The 20,713-nt window shown below is 40.7% G+C and overlaps 1 protein-coding gene across 1 annotated transcript in view; it reads right to left on the reverse strand.

The window, feature by feature from the left end:
- Positions 1 to 19,188, reverse strand: part of LOC118336355 (proton myo-inositol cotransporter-like) — a 68,239-nt gene extending 49,051 nt beyond the window's left edge. The window contains exons 1-3 of the mRNA XM_035672990.1: positions 18,390 to 19,188; positions 6,409 to 6,568; positions 4,774 to 4,976 (exon numbers count right to left, since the gene is read on the reverse strand). Of these exons, the coding sequence (XP_035528883.1) occupies positions 4,774 to 4,976; positions 6,409 to 6,568; positions 18,390 to 18,969 (943 nt within the window). The 5' untranslated portion in view covers positions 18,970 to 19,188. The remainder of the gene's footprint in view (positions 1 to 4,773; positions 4,977 to 6,408; positions 6,569 to 18,389) is intronic.
- Positions 19,189 to 20,713: the final 1,525 nt, after the last annotated feature.

Below are 20,713 nucleotides of genomic sequence, written 5' to 3' on the forward strand. Positions count from 1 at the left end.
ACTCAAGTGAGAAGTAGGGTCATTCTGACCTCATCCTTGCTATCTACAAGAAATTGATGTCACCTGGCAATGACTGAGCCAATCAGGACCCTGTAACCAAATAAAGTGATTTTAATGTGTGAGACTCTTTCCATCTGTCTGTCTACCAATCTCTCTGTCCTCTCCATCTGCCTATCTGTCTGTCTGGTTGCTAGGCGACAGCTGGTCTCCAGGTCGTATGTCGGCCCTAAAAAGAGCATGTAAATTGGAAATGTACTAGCAGTGCAGGCATGAAATGATGTGGCACAGACGGTGGCCACACATTAAAAGACTTTTTAACACCAAACACTGAGCTGTTTTTCGCCAAATAGTACGAAAAACGAATCTTGAGAGGGAGGGTTTGAACACGTGCATTCTGCAAAGAGCAAAAAGAAAAGATGGATTGATGGGTCTTTAATACGCCAACTTGATTCAATATAAATACCTTGGTATTATTATTGATTCTGAGGCTTCTTCCAACCTCCAAATATGCTGTTATTAAAAGGAAATCAAGGTCTGGGCATTCTTCAGAGGTCCAAGGATTGGTTCTCTTTTAATGACAGGAAGAAAAAAAAAAAGTTGCTACCCATTCTGAATTATACCGCTATGGTGTGTCATAATACTACTAATCCTACTAAAGGAACACAAACTATTTTTTCAAAACTAACATTTTTCTTACTTCAAATCAAGTTTTCAATGTTCACTTGTTAATTACTGTTTTTCTTTACTATTAGTCCTACTTTTTTTTAACCTGTGCTTCTGTGCCCTTTTTTGTATGCACTTACCAATAGGCATGTTGGTAAGAAGGTAAAATGGAATGACTGGTCAGGACACTTTTAAAAAAGGGATGTTCATACGTCTTAAACATGGTGATTATGAAATTGTTAAACAAAAAGCTAGTATTGAGAACTGACAAAATATTGAAATATGCAGAGCTTAAGAGATGATCATAAAGCTCGCCTTAAAGTAATCTATCTATCTATCTATCATTGAGCAGTGAATTCGGAATTTAACAGCCAGATAACAACCACAAATCCATATGATGTTATTCTACATGATCAAGCTGCATAAACATGCAGCAAAATGTCTGCAGAGCGCGCAAGAAGTTTCATAGATTTTAAGAACAAACAGTCAGCCATTGTGAAGTTTTAGTGCAAAGTGGCTTGTTACTGACTTCAGTAGAAAGCCACTCTCATTACAGAACTAATTTGGTAAGTTTTCAATGAATACGCCACGGGCATGCTGCCGCTTCAATCTTCCAGCTCCATCATCATCCCAACCACAACCAAATGAAAGATGCACTGTGTAGTATAATGGTAGCGTCTCTGCAGAAAAACCACAAACCTTGTCAAACATTCTGAAATAAAGTCTGAAACAAACCTAAGCCATACAATAACATTTCTGGAAGTCTGTATGTTGGGTCCATTATTCACATTTCCCACTGAATCAAAGCCTTAACCACTGGCCACAAGATAATAAGCAGTCAGTGTGAGGAGCCTTCCTGCTGTGTTTCTGCTCGTATACAGTAACTGATGAGACATTGAAATGAAAAACTACTGGACACACACTGAGTCCCACAAGAGGGACACTACAGCGTCTCTTAGTGTGTGTTTTTATACATCAGTGTGTAATTATGTGTGTATGTGCTATAGAGGCTCCTCTTCACTGCAGACCACATGGACCCAGAGGATCTATGGATGACACTCCATTCCAGAGACATGGTGTTCTCTGTTGTCAAGGTTGATTAGTTGCAGGATAAAAACGGTTTCCTCTACTCTCCTCCTGCTCTTCTTCCCTCATGCTCCCCTTCTTTTACTCTTTTGCCCACTTGTCCTCCTGTTAATCGACTCTCCTACGACTCTCTTGTTCTTTTCCATTACTCTCCAGGCTTTGCTCATTGTGGACATTCGGAGGATGTTTTACAAACACAAACACACCTGAGAACAAGATCCATGTATCACTTTGATGTTCCTGCACTACAGGAATGGAAGACCTTCACATTTCGATTATTGAGAAATAAGAATTACTGGATCCAACGTTTTAGGTGCACTGAATCAAGTAACCATATTCTGTCTCTGTGGCTTGTAGCTCTTCCACTATAATTGGAAATGTAGTTGTTAAAGATGGTCATGTCATTCAGGTGAGATGTTATAAGTTATTACAAACTTAGTCTCAAGACTCGACTCTGCTACAAAAAACAAGTTCTGCATGTTTAATTCAACCTAAAACGTTTCAAATAAATTCAGACATCCGCTGCTAAAATATAGGCTCATGCTATGATTCTCTCACATATAACATAATGATTGGTTTCTTTTCTTTTTGGTTTTTATTGCCTTTAATAGATCGTGATGGCTGAAGTCACGGGAAATGGGGGAAAGAGAGAAGAGATGACATGCGCAGGCGTTTTTAATGTTTCCAGCTGACACGTTTTAAAAGGAGAATCTTGGAAAAGGGTCCTAAATGTGCACTTGGTGGCTAAAAAACTAGGATGAGTACTAACCTGTATAACGATTTTGGCTGGAGCTGGTTCCCCAAATCCAAATCTAAACTCTAATAGAGCTAGTACCAGCCAGGATCTGCTGCCTGACAGTTGATGTGCTATTGCAGACGTGGCTTTTATTAACACAGCCTGTAACCCCCAAAATGTAATTAGTTTATAAAACGCTCTCTGGCTAAGTTACTAAGTCATACATGCTAACATTTGCAGCTGACACTAAAGCTGAGACACATTCAATTTAAATCAGTTTATTTCCATTCCTATACTTTTGCTCTTGTGTTTCTGGCACATTTACAGTGATGTTCATAAATGTGTATTGTCCCTGGACATAAATATAATATAAACAAAATGACAAATAAAATGACATTTTGATAGAAGACTTCCATGAATAAACAGGATGTAAAAGTAACACAAAGACAGTTTTTGGGATTGGATTCAAATTCACATCGCTGCAGCATTTATGCTTATGACACCATATGCTCAGTGTGTGTGGATGTGCATAATGTCTCTCTATTGTGGATTTAATTGTACTTCACTTTTACTTTCTCTCTCTCACACACACACACACACAAGCATAAACAGATGGCAGATAAAGAGTACAATAAAATGTGGGTTAAAAGTGTGTATATATGCGTATGTGTGTGTGTGCGTGCATTTGTCTTTAAGAGAGTGCTGGTTTGAGCCAGGATTGAAATTGAGCTTAGACGTAGGGTAAACATTAGGATGAGACCACAGTGTACCATACACCTAACCCTCGAAAAGAAGAACATTTCATGATTGTTACAAGCAGAGTTATGAAAAAACAGCATTAGCTAATAAAGCTCAGTCAGTAGTCATCCTGACAACCTCATTCAATTCTTGTCTGCTCACGCTGGCAAAGCCTCATAACAAACCGCAGCCTCCGTGTAGTCAGGCAAAGGTCAGCTCACACAATAACTGACCATGTATTGTACCAGTATTTTCTTCCTCCATCACATTAACCTCCCCCACTTTACGTTTGATTCCCTTTCTACCAGAGATCTCTATTTACAGCACTGATTCATCTTGTTGAAAGCTGAAATTATGTCATGTTGATCATAGCACTAAAAAGCAGTGGGTGTCAAAACTGAAAATATTTTAACTCTGAAGAGTAATCAAAGACATTTTCAACCTACATCTAGTCCATGAAAGCTTCAACAAAGCTCCTGTTTCTACATGAGGAAACATACACTGTTGCACAGGAAGTGATGCGTTTTATATTTGTGGCAGCAGCAGGTGTTTTTCTGAATCCTCTGGTTTTAATCCACGTGGAAACCATGTCAACAGAAAACCCAGAGAAAAGGATGCAATGTTACTGCTCAAGCAGTTTGAATCGCAGGTCACCACTGTCGCCCTTGGAGTCAAGTGAATAAGAGTAACTGAATGACTTATTGTTGTTTCAATGGGAGGGACTTTATCACGCAGCAGGAGGCGAGCATCACCTGTCTAATCAGCCTCATTGAAGAGGACATTGAAGTGACTGACAAGGAGGCTGCTGCCTTCGAGGCTTTGGGTCGTGACTCCGTCAGCTGTGAGGTGTTAATAATATGAGCCCAAGAATTAGCCGGCCCTTTTCAAACATGTTTTCAAATCATCCCTCGACTCCCACAGCACTTGGCGTCTTTGCTGTGGAGAAGGTCATCTATTGTTCTGGTCCTTAAGACCTCTGACCTCTGCAGCACTTCACTTCTACATCAATGAAATGCCTTGAAAAGACTGCACCACAGAGGCTTTATTACCATTACAGATGCGTTTTCATTTTGCTACACCTCATTGTCATTGAACTACCAACACATTGGTTTATATTTTCTTTGTAAATCTGTCGATGATTGGAATACAACCTACAACCACACCTAAGGTGAGCTACAGCTACCTGACCTAGGTCCAAAAGTTGTTGAATAGGACAACCATGGGTCTGACATTAAGATATTAAAGCTTCCCTGTTTTCTTGTAAACAAACAAACATACCAGTGCTTCTCACTAAAATATATCTGATGTATTAACACCTAACAAATGTGTTGAAATTCAGTCCATGCAGTGTGCTACGCCAGTAAGCTAATTCCTTCCTCAAACATCTGTATGTAACCTTTGCTAAACTGATATCCAATAACATAAAAGAAACAGCAGCCAGCCACGGCATGGATATCTGTGTAGCTACTGTTGTAATACAAATGTCACCAAACTCAAAAATGCCTGCGCTGCTCTCTTGCCCCAATCCTCCCTCCTTTTCCTCCTGTTACCTCCTCCGCTGTCCTCCTCGTCGATGCTGTTCTTGATGCTGTCATACTCCTCGTCGATGTTCTGGTTGCCTCGGATCTGACTGAGCACGCGGCGGGCCTTCTGGGTCAGCCCGCGCTGGATTAACCAGCGAGGGCTCTCTGGCAGGAACAAGAATCCGATGAACTGGAGCAGAGCGGGAAGCACCGACAGACCCAACATGTACCTGGACAGGGAGGGAGGGAGGCGATACATGGAGTCATGAATCTAACTATGATCAAAGAAACTACATAATCAGGTGTTTTTTGTTTTTTGGCTTATGACAGCTTTATGTGCGGTGCAAATTTCAATTCTTTCAACATTTGTTACAGAAATCGGTGGCACCTGAGTTCAGTTTCAGGTATTTGCCAGCAAGCATCAGGTGGTTTGTTCATTCAAATTAAACACTGGAGGAAATGTCAAGGCTTTATTCAGATTCTTTGGCTTAAAATAACCCTAGCATTTACATTTCACATTTAACTTTAACCCTGAACGTAATTGAAGAGGTGCTGTGATAAGTTGGTTTACATGCACAGCAACACACTAATTACTAGAAGTATATAATTACAGTATGGGGATGACACACATACTGCAATTTTTTAAATCAGATTTTCTCTTAAAAAAAAAAAACTCTATATCATAGTGCACATTTAAGATACACATTAAACTGTAAATTTCTAATATCCCGACGAAATAACCTAAACAAAACCACTGATACACTGGACTATTAAGTTGAGAGGAGAATTGCCTCTTTGTATCCACTCATACAAACAATCGGGGTTCAACACCCTGTGTAAAACGGTTGTTCTACAAATCCCCCCCAAAAAAAGAGAGGCGAATGAGGGAGGAAAAGACTCTGATAATGATAAAATGTTACAGAGCTTTATGTCTAGAGGTAGAAATAGTGGAGAAGCAGCAGGTTGCTATTTTATACAACTCCAAAGAGTTGGAAATCCATATAATTTTACTGAAGTGAACACCCAGACATATAAGGCTTCTTCTTCTGCTATGCATGCTAAGACATCAATCAGACAACATTTATACTCCAAACTCAATAAGTGTCTCCAAAAATCCATTATCATGTATGAATCAGACCAATCTAGAGTATTTTAAACAATCTGCGCCATCTCCGTCAGAAATGTAGATCCTTGCAAGGTTGATTCTTATCTACACTGTCTCACAGCTCAACATTCAAACACTCTGGAGGCTGTAAACCTGCATTCAGTGTGACAGTGGGAAAGATGCTAACAGAAGCATAAAAAAAGCTAAGAAGGTAACAGATAAAAGAGAAAAGAAGGACAGAGAAAGAGGCATGCTGTATGTTTCAAACGTACAGTACGGCTATTCTCAGCAAATGTTAGGGGCTGACCTGTGCATGTGTTGACATTTGGAATGAGGGTCTGAGCCAGCTCGACTTTTTCTGGCATTTGATAAGAACCCATAGAAAAGATTCTAATATCACATCTGACTGACAAGAATATTTACGGCCTTTGAAAAGTAACTAAAGCGCACTGATGCAGACATATAAGATGCCATTTTCAAAATGCTTTCTGCATTATTTGCTGTTTGTAACTTAACACATTTTCTGTACGTGTGAGGTGCTCGTCTCTGTGTCTAACCTCCACCCATCGCGCTGCAGGTAGCTGAAAGCGCCGTCGATGAGGCTGGCGGTGAACTGTCCACCGGCGATGAAGAGGGTGTTAACTGTCACCAGCTGCCCCCTGAGGTGGGGCGGAGAGGCCTCAGCGATGTACACTGGCACAGTCATAGAGGCAATACCTACACAGTGGGGGGAGAGAAAGGGGGAGAGGCGGTGGTTAGAGGGAGGTTCAACTAAGCAAGGCGACTGGCAGCCAGAGATGGTGCCTATGTTATGAATCCATTAGGACAGGTTTACAGCTAAATCATGACCAAAACCTGATACTAACAGTCTGAGCTGGAGATTGTGCTAGATATGAAAAGAAAATTTTCACGGCAATCTATCCAGTTATATCAGTCTGGACAAAAGTGGTGGACCGACCAACATAGAGCCAAGGCATGTTTTTTAAGGTATCCAAAGTAAGCGACTAGAACGTACAGGAGTTGGTGCTTCAGTTGGTGGAGACCAAGAGAGATAAAAAAAATATTGGAGTAAATATGGGAAATATTGGAGTGGATTTACTGTACCAGGTGGCCAGAAACATCTGTTGGGAACTACCTGCTTTGTCAGCACATTTACCTTTACAAAGTCAATATGGGTCAGTGTTATGTTTACAGCTTGTTTCGATAGCCCCCAAGTGGCCCATTATTGCTCCTTCTACCCCAACTACAATACAATATAATTGCTAATATTACCTCACATTTTTAGGATTTTTAGGACTATTTGTGCTTTTCATTTGATGATTTGATACTTACACATTGTAATATTCTTATCAGATGTGATCAAGTTTTTTGAAGAAAATAACTCAATTTCAAATTAATTTAAACTTTAAAATCACAAAACCAGTGTTTAACAAAGTGACTGAGTTTTACCTCATTATTACCAATTACAATTATTTCACTATTAAAAACAAAACTCTATAATCCATCTAGAAATTACTTATTTAAAATAGCTTTGACCAATGACATCAACAGCAGCAACAATGACGTCATGGAGGTGAACCCAAGAGACACAAACAAATACTATCTCACTAAGGGGCTCTGCACTACTCTGATCTGGAAACATCCATTCTCACACACACACACACTCACAACAACACACCCATACAGTGACATGCACGCTGCTGTACTCACATACACATAGAACCAACATTGGGTGTTTGTCCAGGATGTATCTGACGATGTGCCATGAGGCCGCAGCTTTCTGCAGCTGGCTCCTGATAAGCTCTATTAATAGTCTGCCACTGCTTTCTATACACCCCTCTACTCCCCTCTCCTCCCCTGCCTTCCCTACTGCCACCACCCTGCTCCCGACGGCCGCCATGACTACGTGGCTACCTGTTGCTATGGCAACCACTTGCTGGAAAACCAGCCACGCTGTCTCCGAGCGGGCACCACACTGTGGAAGCTCTGGGGAAGAGAAATCGATAACCGACAGCAAGGAGGATTATTTTTTTTTGTTTGTTTTTTAACTCCACAGAGAATGGAGCACTCGGGGAAATCACCATAATCAACTTTTCAAAGCGCTGTTACTTTGCTTGAAGGAGTGCACAACATCACAACACAGTTTATGGGAAAAGTTAGCAGTTATGGTTCAAAGCCCTGTGTTCAGGTCTCAGCCTGGTCTACTGTTGGGTGTTGAATGATCAGAGAGGGAGGCACTCGCACACTCTGACCAGTTCTCCTGCCTGCTCTTACACCCAGAGATATCAATATTGTCTCTGATATTTTGATTGAAATTGATTTGACCATGCAAGCATACCCTAAGGATTTGGAGGCAAGTCTTTATCTTAGTTAGGGCTTAAAAAAGAATTATCATCTGATGGCGGAAATCCAAGATCCAGATCACCGCCGAAATCTAATCAACTGCTCTTTGGCATGAGGCCTGTCTGCTCAGGCCAATTTGATGGGAATCCATTCATAAGCTTTAGAGCTATGCTGCTGAAAGATAGAAACAAGAAAAAATCTAACCCTATGACGTACTGTAGGTCACAGTAGAATTAGGCATGGTATGTAGCATCTGTGACACCACCCGCGAGTTTGTAAGTACAATCTGACCTTTTTGGAAACATCCTGTGGTCAGTGTATAGAAGAACTGCTTATTAAGAGACTTCCACGTTGGTCTCTGGTCACTGGACTTTAGAAACGTAAGTAGAACACTCTACTGCTGATAGCAAAGCATTCTTGTACTTTTGTTTTCACGCTGTGGCTACTGTAGACATGTATACATCTATAAATACCTGTCATACATGTCACATTCAGAAAAAAGATATCACATTCTGTGGAACAAGGGTGGACTAGATCAGTGTTTTAAAGGATAGGGTTTGCAGTATTCAGTATTATTGTTGTTGTCAACAAATCCCATGAAAAACACTTCCACTTTTTTCAAGTTTCTCAGGCTTCCTATTTATTTCCTATTGAAAGAAAGGCTCACAATCATGTTCTTTCATTTTTAAAAATGCTCAGTAATTTTATAACAACAGCTTGGCACTGTGCTTTTCAGCAAATGTTAGACAAACAGGAATACATTTAAATGCAATGCAATGCAAAATTCGCATTAGTGGGTATTTACCACTGTAGATCCAGGATTTCACTGGCTTGTTTAGGGATTGTTGCGGGCTCATTTCACGGCAGCTTTTCTAAAAAATTGTGAAGCATGTTACACTGTTTTTAGACAAAGTCAAAATTGCAATAGCGCACTGTTTTTTTTGTATAATTAATAAAAAAAGGATGGCAACTTGTTCCAGGGGGAATAACATTGCTAGTAGTTTGGTGACGTACGGTTCAACATTTTTTCACAGGGGACTGGTATGATTGGCGAAACTACAGTGTTTGGTCAAATTTGTGGAGATGATTGATTGTGATTAATAGTGATTGGACGAAATTGCAAGGTCACGCACAATTCACAGGGATTGGTTCCTGGAGGGACTGATTTACAGCAGCAGTACTTTATGTGGGATTAACTCAAAACTGTGATGTGTTTAATAGTTTTTGATCAACAATGGAGATCTTTGGCACAGAGGAATAAGATATGTCAGCCTTTGGCTTCACACAACACACTACAATATTTATTAGCAAGCTCAATTCATTGTTGGTTTTGGTATTTTTATGGTATTTTGTTGACAAGAAAAACATAGAATCTCACCAGACTGCAGCTGCTCTGGTTTAAAACAGTATTATCACATAGATGAATCTTTTAGGTAGCGCCATCCATCTCTATAATCTGGTTGCCTTAAAAACAAATACCTTGAAACTAAATAACTATGCAAATAAATATGTGAAGTAAACAATATGCTATAGCTTGAACTTGAAGACTAATTATTAAACTTGCATAGCAGTGTAGGAAAAACAGTCCTTAGCACAGGGCTTTCAACCACATCTTCAATGGACTTCAGTAGATGGAGCTGGCTTAGTTGTTGTGGAGTTGGTACATATAATGTGTTATAATGCAACCTTCATATAAAATTTCAGTCACATGCTAACAGGTGGTCATTGACCAGAAGGCAGTGGATGGCCTGAGAAAGATCATGCAAACCATTAAACATCAGACACCAAACAGAGACAGGGGTTACAATACCGGCCTCCACCAAATACAACCTCCTATTATCACATTACTGGAGTTCCATACTTGGATCAACTGTACAATCTCCTTGGCAACAAAGGAAACCCCATTCAGTGATGAAAATGTTTTGTCAAACAAGAATATATTCTATACTGTATTGTGTTTGAAAACAGGTATGTTACTTCAGAATATCAAGTTTGAATGTGATTCAACAGGTGGACAGAGCAGCATGCCAATCTACAGAGCAGTTCATAAGCAAAGACAGCAACAACAAAAGCCATGAAATCTAGCTCCTTTCTATATGACAGTTACATTTTGAATATGTGCTTGAGCTGTACGTTTGTGTACTCAACATTATGCAGAGGCACACACAGAAAAAACACATGCACAGACTTAACATTAACAAATCCTACAGATCCGCATTCGCTGTAATGCCACTATCCGTATTCGTCTAACACAGTCAGACCTCCCTCTTCTTGGTAGTTTCCCTCAGTGTTCTGCTGTTTTATCTTAGCCATATGTAACACCAGCTTGTCTCCGTCCAAGCCACGCCTGCTGCCACACACAGTCCATATGCCTAGGAGTGAGATTCTACAGCTGATGTTGATATATTTACTGAGTAATGGATCATTTCCATTTCACATCCTGCTGCAGGTGGTGAAGGGGAAAATATCTGACGAGCCCATTAAAGCTAATACCATTACAGGCCAGTAAAAAGGTCAAATACTTTACAGGTTTGCTTCAGTTTATTGACCGTGTGAAATTAAGTGTTTTTTCGGCTGTGAATCTCTTAAGTCCTGTCTCACACAGGCGTTTAAAATGTAGAATTTATTCATTTTTAAGTTGCAAATGCTAAAACTTCCCTTAAATGTTATGTCAACTTCCTTCCAATGTTGCATAATTTAATAAGTTACACATTTCTGTATTTTTCACCTTTACTGAAACAGTATCATGCTATATATATAACAACTAGTGACACATTTATTACATTAAATGGATAGTTTGCCAACCAAACATCTAGCTAGGTTAGCCGGATGCTGGCCCCGGAACCAGACCTTTATTAGTTAGCAAAACATTGGCTAACTAGGGAGCTAATGAGTCTGTTTACTTGTGGTGAAAATTGCTTATGTAAAATTGAAGTTTATTTGGAAAGGTTTAAGAGACTCGCCGCGATAAACAATGTTTAGCCAGAGACGGGTTTCCTGAATCTCTACAGCAAATGTGCGAGTGTAAAATTAGCATGATCCATTAGCTACAGTTGCTAATTCAGGTGGCTACTTCCTGTGTACTCTCAGTGAGAAGTGTTTAAAATGATTTATGTAAAACAGAAAAGGACTACTAGATAGCGAGAGTGTAGAAATACAAACTAGATGTTATTTAAGTCGCTTTTGTCCTCTATCAGTATCATTACATAGAGGACATATCGAGTCTTTTTGATTCAAGAGAAGCCATCTGAAGTATTGAAAATCCTCTGAAGTTCTCCACTGGAACTAAAACAGTGCTGAAAACAAGCAAAATCATTTTAACCAAAGGCCAGATTTCTTCTCTCGCTTGTATGTGAATCCCTTACAAACACAGTCGCAGTGTGTTCCCTCTCTCGTTAATGAGCTCTCCTTTCAGCACCGGGGACAGCTCCCAGCATTCCCTTCTACGCGCATACACACACAGACACACAAACACACACCCTCTAAAGTCATCGTCTGGTCAGGCTCAGCCTCAAAGCAGCGCAGCACACTTAAACAAAGGATCTGTCTGGTCTTGTGAAGGCAGCCTCTGGGCACGTAGTACAAAGCTTGGGACTGACTCACTTGATCGGAGTACGAGGGAGACGCTTCAGTAGACCCTCCATCACTGTGGTGTAGTAGAGACAGACAGGACATTTTCTGGCACTAAGTAGCTGGTTGTGATGGAAGAAGGTAATTAGAAGCTAATGGAGGATGCTTGAAATTGCAGTGAGGAAAAGAGAAAACTCTGCTAGATAAAGCTGTTTCCTCACAAATGGCCAGGTGGTGTGTGTGTGTGTGTGTGGGGTGATTAAATTCAGTGGTAAAATGCAGGAGAGGTTGTCCCCTTTCTTAATTAAATACGGTAACATTGGATTTTGTCAATACATATGTGTTTGTTTAAAACGTAAAGAAAGGTTGAGTAACCATGTGACTCAAAACTGACTTAGACTTCATGTTATCATAAAACCATTTTAGAAATAAATAAATAACTCAAAGTGCGCAAATATCGGGGCCAAAAGCAACTCATTTCCTGAACACTTGACATTTTAGTGACGTGATTTCCAAATTACAACAATAATATGCGCATAAACAAACTCCTCATTAAGTCTACACTTAGCGTCCGCCTAGTTGGGAGGAAAAATGTGACTTAATTATATAAACCAAGCAATTAATTATCAAGCCTCTAGGTGATAATTAAATGTTATCACAATGTAATTAACGGCACTATTTTATGTGGCCCCTTCATCTACTGTTTCCAAGGACAAAGCAATTCCACATTTCCAATTGCGAGATAATTTAGCCAGAAAACATCATTATGTACTCACTGTGAGGGTGACTGTGTGCTTTTGCTTGTGCATTTGTGTGTCTATGGGCGAGGCAATGGATTATAACCAACTAAGGCTGAAGGAATGTCTTTTAAGAAAAACATTTCATGGTTGTTTTTGACCCTTTAAATCTAACCGTCGCCACGCAGAGATCACACAAAGAATCCATTATTTTTAAGGGAGACTCTTGAGGTACCGCTAAGAACTGCAGGGCAAAGGTCACATGCAGCCGTGCTAGTTTGTCTACTACCGTGAAAATGTGGTAAAACTCTTTACAGAAATATGAAAGCATAGTTTCTCTATCCTTTTATCTCTGACAGATCAGTGCCTTATCACTGTAATGTACATTTTCAAATGTAAAGACGATGAGAGCAACGAAGAGAAATGACAACAGTAAATAAAGACTCCAAAATATGATATCATACCATTCATTCAAACATGACTTAGATTTTAAAAATAGCACAGAGGCATTAGGGTAATGCAAGTTACTTTAAATCTTCTGTATTATCACAGAAACTTTCCCTCAAATTATCTCATGTGCGAGTCTGCCACCCAGCAAAAGACTCCCACCAACCCCATTCAGAATGTCTGGCTGGAGATGATAGTAGTGATAATAAAGTAAATTAAAATTGATTGTGATAAAACATTGAGTTTTGCTCTTCAAAGACTTTTATTTTAAAAGGGGCTATAATCAATATTGGCTCACATGTCTATTTGTATGTGAAAGAAGTTGCTCATAGTGATGAAATCACAGAATTACCATCCCACTCTACAGTTTCCCTCAGTCTCTCTCCCTCCCCCCATCCCCCTCTCTCCACCCTCCTCTCTCCCTCGTTTCCAGACACAGAATGCAGCTGTTTTCAGTGAAAGGCCTCTAAAAATCAATTGTATGCTACCAGCCCAGCCCCAAACAGCAGACATACAAGTTAGAGACTAGCTAGTGAAACACAGTGCAGCATTTTGCAGCTAAAGAGCTAAATATATCCCTGAGGAGTCCGAAAACAGAGCTAAAGACAGAAAACAGAGAAACAGAGATAAATCAGGTTTTAAGAAAGAAACTACAAATCGGAATGTTTCTCCCTATCTGCTGAACGTGTAGAACAGTTTTCCCCGACTGATATGTCAGAAAGGCTGATGTATCGACCAATATAAGCTCGCCATATTTTAAAAAGTGATCATATGTAAATTATTTCAGGTTTAAATAAATAAAAAAATTCAATAATACATTTCAACTGAAATTGCTACTTCAAAAAAAAAAAATCCACAGCAAGTGTATCACGGCTCAGGAAAAGCAAAATTGGATCAAAATGCAAGATGGCACAGGCAGCAGGATGACTTCAGTGATTTAATATAAGAATTAAGCTTACAGGCAGGTACAGGCAGGTAGACATGTAGGTAAACAGATGTAGCTCCAGGCAAAGCAAAAAGCAAAACAACAACAAGGCAACACAGGGACAAAACAACCAGGACACAGAAACAAGGGAACACAAAGCCTGAACACACAGGTGAGAGGAAGGATAACCAGAGACAGGGGGAAAATAATCAGGGTGGGGCAGACAATCAAAACTGGAGGAAAAACAGGATTAAAGACAGGAAGAGGAGCAGAATTACAAACTAAAACAAGAAAAAACTAAAGTAAACCCAAAACCATGACACAGTGTGATCTACAGGAAAAAACATTGGCATTATAGCTCAGGCAGCAGTTAACCTGCTAGCAGATTGACTATGCTTACATTACACATCACAAATCACACGTCCAAGATAGCTAACAAGAGTAGGTTTCTCCACCGAGATTGAAACTGCAAAGTCATGCAATAAATCCTTGACCATCCCAACAGTCTGGTTCAATACTGTCTGTTCGCCTGGACTAACAACTGCTCCTATCACACAACAGTCCATGTGCGCAGGCAAAGGTCAGATCAACAATAACCGAGGGAGCAAGCAGACGAACCAGAGGCTTCTGGGTAGAAATAAAGGGAGGTAGGGATTGGTGGCATATGGCCTTTGCTGGTTTGACAAACAGCTGTGGTGACCTTTTTGGCGAGTTGAGTTCAGAAATGCAAAGTAACTGGTTTTCCTGAGAACCGGCGGTCATGTTAATGTGAGTGTGCAGGTGACTGTCACGGCCGGAATAATTGCGTGCAATGAAAAATCTTGCCTTATTAGCGTCTCCGGCGGCTAATTGTGATGCCAGAATGTGTTTCATTATCTATCAGGGCTGGCTCAAGCATGCTTGTGTGATGAAGATGACTGTATGGGAAACGATTGTGATGGCAGAAGGGGAGGTGATACTTATAATGAAACAGCCACTTTTAATGTAACAGCTGAAATGACCCGGGTGATTAGTTTCTTCCCCACATTAGCAATCCAAGCTTGTGTGTATAAATGATAGTGCGAAGCTGCAGCATTTTCAATCCTCATTTCACATGTTTCGTTTGGGAAAAGGCAATATCATTTCCTCACCTCACCTTTCTTTGTCTGTGGTTCTAACCAAACACTAGACTGGCATTACCGCCATGATTCGTTGTGTTGATATCCTAGGAATACTTTTTATGGGCTGGTATTTCAAATTGAAACTGGCACGGATAGGTGCCCACGTCCATGTAAAAACTAGTCGTAGATGACTGTCCATTAGAAGGTAATGACTGCTCATTTCTACCAGCAACAGGTATGCGAATATTCTAATGGATTGCACAACAAGAATACATAATCAAAAGAGCACCATCACTTCATAAATGGATAAAAGCGACAAAATGCAGATGTTTTACCTTGTAACAACAGCCTCAAAATCATTTTGATGATGCACTGACTGGGAGAGCAGTGCCTCTTTCATTCCCATTCAGCGCAATGAACACCTGTTCTTGCTCTATAATTTGGGTTGCCTGATACCATTTCCCACAAGATGTTAATCTCGGACTGGCTTTTAGTTGTTGGTGAAATAAAAAGGTTGGAAGATAGACACTGAACTGGCCTTCTTGCTGTTGGACTAGTAGGTAATATTAGCTGGCTTGCCGAGTCTTGTGTTGCTATATTTGCTGGATTTTTGGCTATGTTAGAAAGATGTTAGAAAGATAGTTTTTGATGTAATACGCGTACAGCTGTCCATATTTACGCCAATGGTATACATTCTTAAACTGGGGGAACCAAATTGCAACATATACCAATTCTTGCATAATATTGTATTAAAGCAGCAACATTTGGGGCATTTGTTATTTACATGAATTGTGCAACCGACAATTATTTTAATTGGTCTATAAAGTGTTAGAAAGTAGTGAAAAATGCTCATCATAATTTCCAAGTTGTCATCTTTAAAAAACTTGTTTTGTCCGACCAATAGTACAAAACCAAAATATATTCAATTAACAATGGTATAAAACAGAGAAAAACAGTAAATCTTTATGTTTTCAGGATACAGTAAATGTTTTGCATTACATAGTTGCCTTTAAGAAATAACCTAATCAATTATCAAAATTGTTGTCCCCCCACCATTTTTGACTTCTATTTTATGTACAGGTGGTTCGACCAGCTCCTATATCTTAATAGCATGCCTTCCTTAGAATGTCTCTGCTCTATCAATGGCTATGTCTTTCAAACTCTTAGTCTCCAGTTTGTAACACTGGCCGTCTGTTTTAAATGTGTCCTTTCCAAGCCCATGATAACGCTGATGACATCATCAAAGTCATTCTTTATCAGACTTTAGAAAGCTCCTCCAGAGCCGCAGATGTAGACTGAAATGGTTTCATTCAGGTGCTTTATGTGCACATTCAAAATATGTGTAAAAACAAGTGGATATAAAGAATAGAAAGAGGACATGATGGCTGGGGTTGAAGGAGTGGGCACAATTAAATATGGAACGGATTATTTTATGTTCACATTTTTGTATTCCAATTTTGGAAAATTGGTATAATTAGCCAGAACCATGTGTATAATTTACTACGTTAACTATTCAAAATAACACACTGTATTTATTTTCATCATAAATAGCGGCTGCAGTTTGCTGTTGTTACCTGCACCCTTTCTCTGAGTCAAGCTTGTTTTTGTAAAATTACCTGTAATTGCCCTAATTTATTGCACAGAAAAAACAAGTCCATTGAATTATAGTACAGGAAAAATAAGAGAAAAGAGAGCAGCCTTTGCTTAAGAACTGTTTGCACACAGGGTTCTTGACCCTTCACAAGCCTTGTCAAGCCTACGAACAGCATTTGCCATAGACATGTAGTTACCCAAGCTGTATAACCCATCACAGGAAACATGAAGCTTTAATTTAGTTTCAGCAAAGTTGAGTCAAAGAGTCTTTTCATATCAGCCCTTCCTGTCAATTACCTGATCCACCACAAGGGAAAATGTGAGTCCCTAAAAATAAAAACAAACTTAACTGTCACGGCCAGGCTTTGCTGACTTTTTATCCCTTGTATAGGCAAAAGAAAACTTCACTCTGTATCCAACGTGCATTGAAAAATAATTATTGGAAATGCAAATTTGATTATTTCCCTTTAAATCTCCTGCTCTTCCCAGCCATTCATCCAGCAGTGATCATACCTTCCTACCTGGTTGAAATTTATGTTTTTAAGAAGCATTAGAAACGGTACTAAAAGGGTACACACATCAATAACATGGGGTCTTATTTTATAGGGGGAGGAAACACAGAAGCCTTCACTTTGGTCAGGGATGTTTATCAAAGAGTTAAGCTTCCTCTCCTATCCCACTGGTCGACTGAGGAGAGATATTGGTCTGCAATTCCTCCACATATCCCTGAGGAAAGCGCTTACTACTCTCAAAGGAGGCGGCGTGGCGAGTGCCATCAATGTGGCGCTCAGCCTAGAAAGCCAGTTTTAACAGCCCTTTCCGCAGAGTATGTGACTCATGAGTAACAGCAGCCACTATAAATAATTTGGGGTACATTGAATTCTGATCAAAAGGCGCATCGCATGTAAAAGCATGCAGAGAGCGGAGGGATGAACAGGGAGAGAGCGGAGGGATGATTCAAAAAGAGGAGAAAGCAGAGGGTGAAACACATTCATGTAGGGAAGGAAGTAGTACAAAGGGAATGTGCGAAGGTATGTTTGATGGGAAGGAAGCGGAGATGAGACCAGCCAATCAGATAAATGCAACCCTGACATCAAAAGTGACCTTACTGACACTAAAAGTCTCCTGTGTGTTTTATAGGTTCGTCTTGGCTTCCTTTTTCACAGGCTGTGATCGATACCCGGCTCTTATTCGGGGTTAGTTTTCCCCTATCCCTTAATAGTACCCAGCTAAATCTAATAATAATTTTAATGATGGTAAGAATAAAGACAGCACGCTGTCTAACAGTCAGTGGCGTGCAGCCTGAGCAGGCAGAGGGCCATGCTGTGTAATTAGAAGCTGTGAGTAATTGCAAATATGAGGCCTGAGGCAGAGAGAAGAGAGACAGTGACAAGCCCAAAGAATACAGTGTGAGTGTGTGTGTGTGTGTGTGTGTGGGACGGTGCAGGGGGGTTACTATTGACCTTAAGGTGCACTTAAGCTGATTCTGACCTCTGCACTTTTCTGACCGAGAGCATATTAATGTTAAGGTACAAATCAATATGGTATCACATTATCATTAGTGCTGCCAGTGGGGTGAGATAATTTCACTGGTTTTCAATTACCAGCTACTTTATCTTTACCTCAGTGACAGTCCGAATGTAATGTAATGTGGGAAGTATTTTAATAATGTCATCCAAAACTAATGCAAATGCTTTACCCAGTTGTTTTTCTTAACTTGCTTTCACAAAAAGAAGATGTAACCCTAATGTTTGGATGCAATTTAGGCTAAAACTGTCTAAAAACAGTTGGATGACAGACAGGAGGCTGAACACATGTCTCACCGAGCCCCACTCCGACGATGAGCCTCCCCGCCAGGAGAGCCTCCTTGCCAGGGGCGGTGCTCAGCACGATCCCCCCGACGGTGAAGAAGAAGCTGGCCAGCAGTATGCACACCCTGCGCCCGAAGAGCCCGTTGAGGAAGCCGCCCAGCAGGGCAGACAGGGCTGCCGCGGCCACAGTACTTGATATGAGCACCTCCTGCCACAGGGCGCTCAGGTCCAGCTCCCTCTTCAGCAGGAGCATCGCCCCGGAGATCACCCCGGTGTCGTAGCCGAACAGGAACCCCCCCAGGGCGGAGAAGGCGGCCAGGACGTAGACGAAGCCGGGCGTGACATCCTGCTGGAACTGCTTGCGGGCAGCCCTCTCCAGGTCACCGGTGGAAGAGGAGGGTGCTGCCGGGGCGCCGGCGGCGGCGGCGGCGGTGGAGGTCGCGGCGGAGGCGCCCTGGCTGCTGATGCTGGCGCTGGACGGAGCCTTGATGAGACTCCGCTCTCCTCCGTCGTTCACTTTCTTCCACCGCTCGCCCATCAGGTTGCTCATACTACGGAGATTGTAGTCATGGTCGACCTGCTTTCGCGACATATGGGAAACACAACACGGGACAGGGCTGCTGAGTTGCTTTTGATGCTTCGGAGAAAAAGAAAAGAAAAGAAAAACACACTCTTCCACTTAACTAATTGACCCCCCTCCTCCCTCAGTTTGGAGTTAGTGCCGCGCTGGGTATCCAAAAACCACTCCCAAATATAACGCAGGCTGCTGAGTAAAGTTGTTCTCCAGCCTTGTGTGTATCAGTGTATCACATCCCTGTGGTCCTGATGGGAGAGTTGAAGAAGAGTGGGGAGGAAAGGTAAGATAGGAGGAGTGTAGTGGAGCGGTTCGTCACTACCAGCGTCGACATGACGCAAAGAAATATTGTTTTGGAAGCGTGATGCTGGAGTGAGGGTTTTAATCTGCTACAATTCAATGAACATTGTCTGTCCTACTGAAAATAGAAACACCACACATTAATAAGCTCAATAGAAACACTAAAAATCACAATTAATGTACTGTTATATTTAATTTTGGTGCTACCAAAGTCATGTTAAAACAAAGAATTGCTTACTTATAGATTCATATAGCTATATATATATATATGTATATGTGTGTGTGTGTGTGTGTGTGTGTGTGTCTAGGCTGTATATCAAGATTAAAGGTTTCTTTATTAGTAAGGGTGAATGTTGTGCAGATTGGAGATTCAGCAATACAGAGTGAAAATACATCAAACAAAATATATTAAAACATGTATGAAGTGTAGGAACTCTTTAGAAGGTCATGACAAAGTGCTTCTACACACACTCAAAAGCTTTAAGTGCCATGCATGGGTGAAATGATGAACAACAACCTGTTTCACCTGTTACTGTACAACAAGCTCCCTCTGGCATATTAGGAAAACGGCTGCCCCCTGCAGGACTGATTCTGTGTCACAGGTCCATGTTTAAACTCTCTAAATAAAGTCTCTAATATATATATATAGTTGTAGTCTCTAAATAAATATTTATATAGCCCAGAATCACAGATCACAATTTGCCTTAGGGGGCTTTACAATGTGTACAGCGTATGTAAATAAGAAAACTATTGACTAGTTATATGGCAGTTTCTATATGATGAACATCCAAAGTATACAATACAAAATACACAAAACTACTAACATAGGCGCTAAATCAAAGTAGCATATACAAAATGGTTCCTCTAAACAAGGAACCAAGTCATCCCAAGACCGAAAAAAAAGAGCAAACCAAGCTACAACTGTTTATTATCATATAAGACAAAGGAACGCAAATCCTTTGGTTATCTACCGTAATCTCTCTTTTTCTCAAAATGACACCATCAACCCACGAAAACCTTCGTCTCTCATGTTCAGAAGTTGCTCCTTCACACACTCAACCATTATCATTGCCTCTACCGTCCTTATTATTGATCAAGCTTAAGACACAGAAAAGGTAATCTCTGTGAACATGCTGCATGGCTGCAGCCTGGAGAAATGACATGGTTGTAAATGCATTCATGTGTGCAGGGGATCAATATGTGGACAGCGGTGCCACGCAAAATGGAGAAGTAGAGCCTGATAATGGCTCATGACGAAGCCCATTAGAGAGAGAGGGCAATAATGAAACATGTTTCCTGTACACATAGTGGTGTAGATCGGTGGTTCTCAACCTGGGGTCTGGGGACCCTCAGTGGTCCGTGAGGAGGTTTGCAGGCGGGCCCCTGAAAAATGGGGAATATTTTAATTTCACTATTATTTCATTGACTAGAGTTAGGCCAGTGAGAGAATGTATAAGAATGA

Source organism: Morone saxatilis, unplaced genomic scaffold, assembly GCF_004916995.1.
Source record: "Morone saxatilis isolate NCDOM2014 unplaced genomic scaffold, NCSU_SB_2.0 Contig10, whole genome shotgun sequence".
Taxonomy (NCBI): domain Eukaryota; kingdom Metazoa; phylum Chordata; class Actinopteri; family Moronidae; genus Morone; species Morone saxatilis.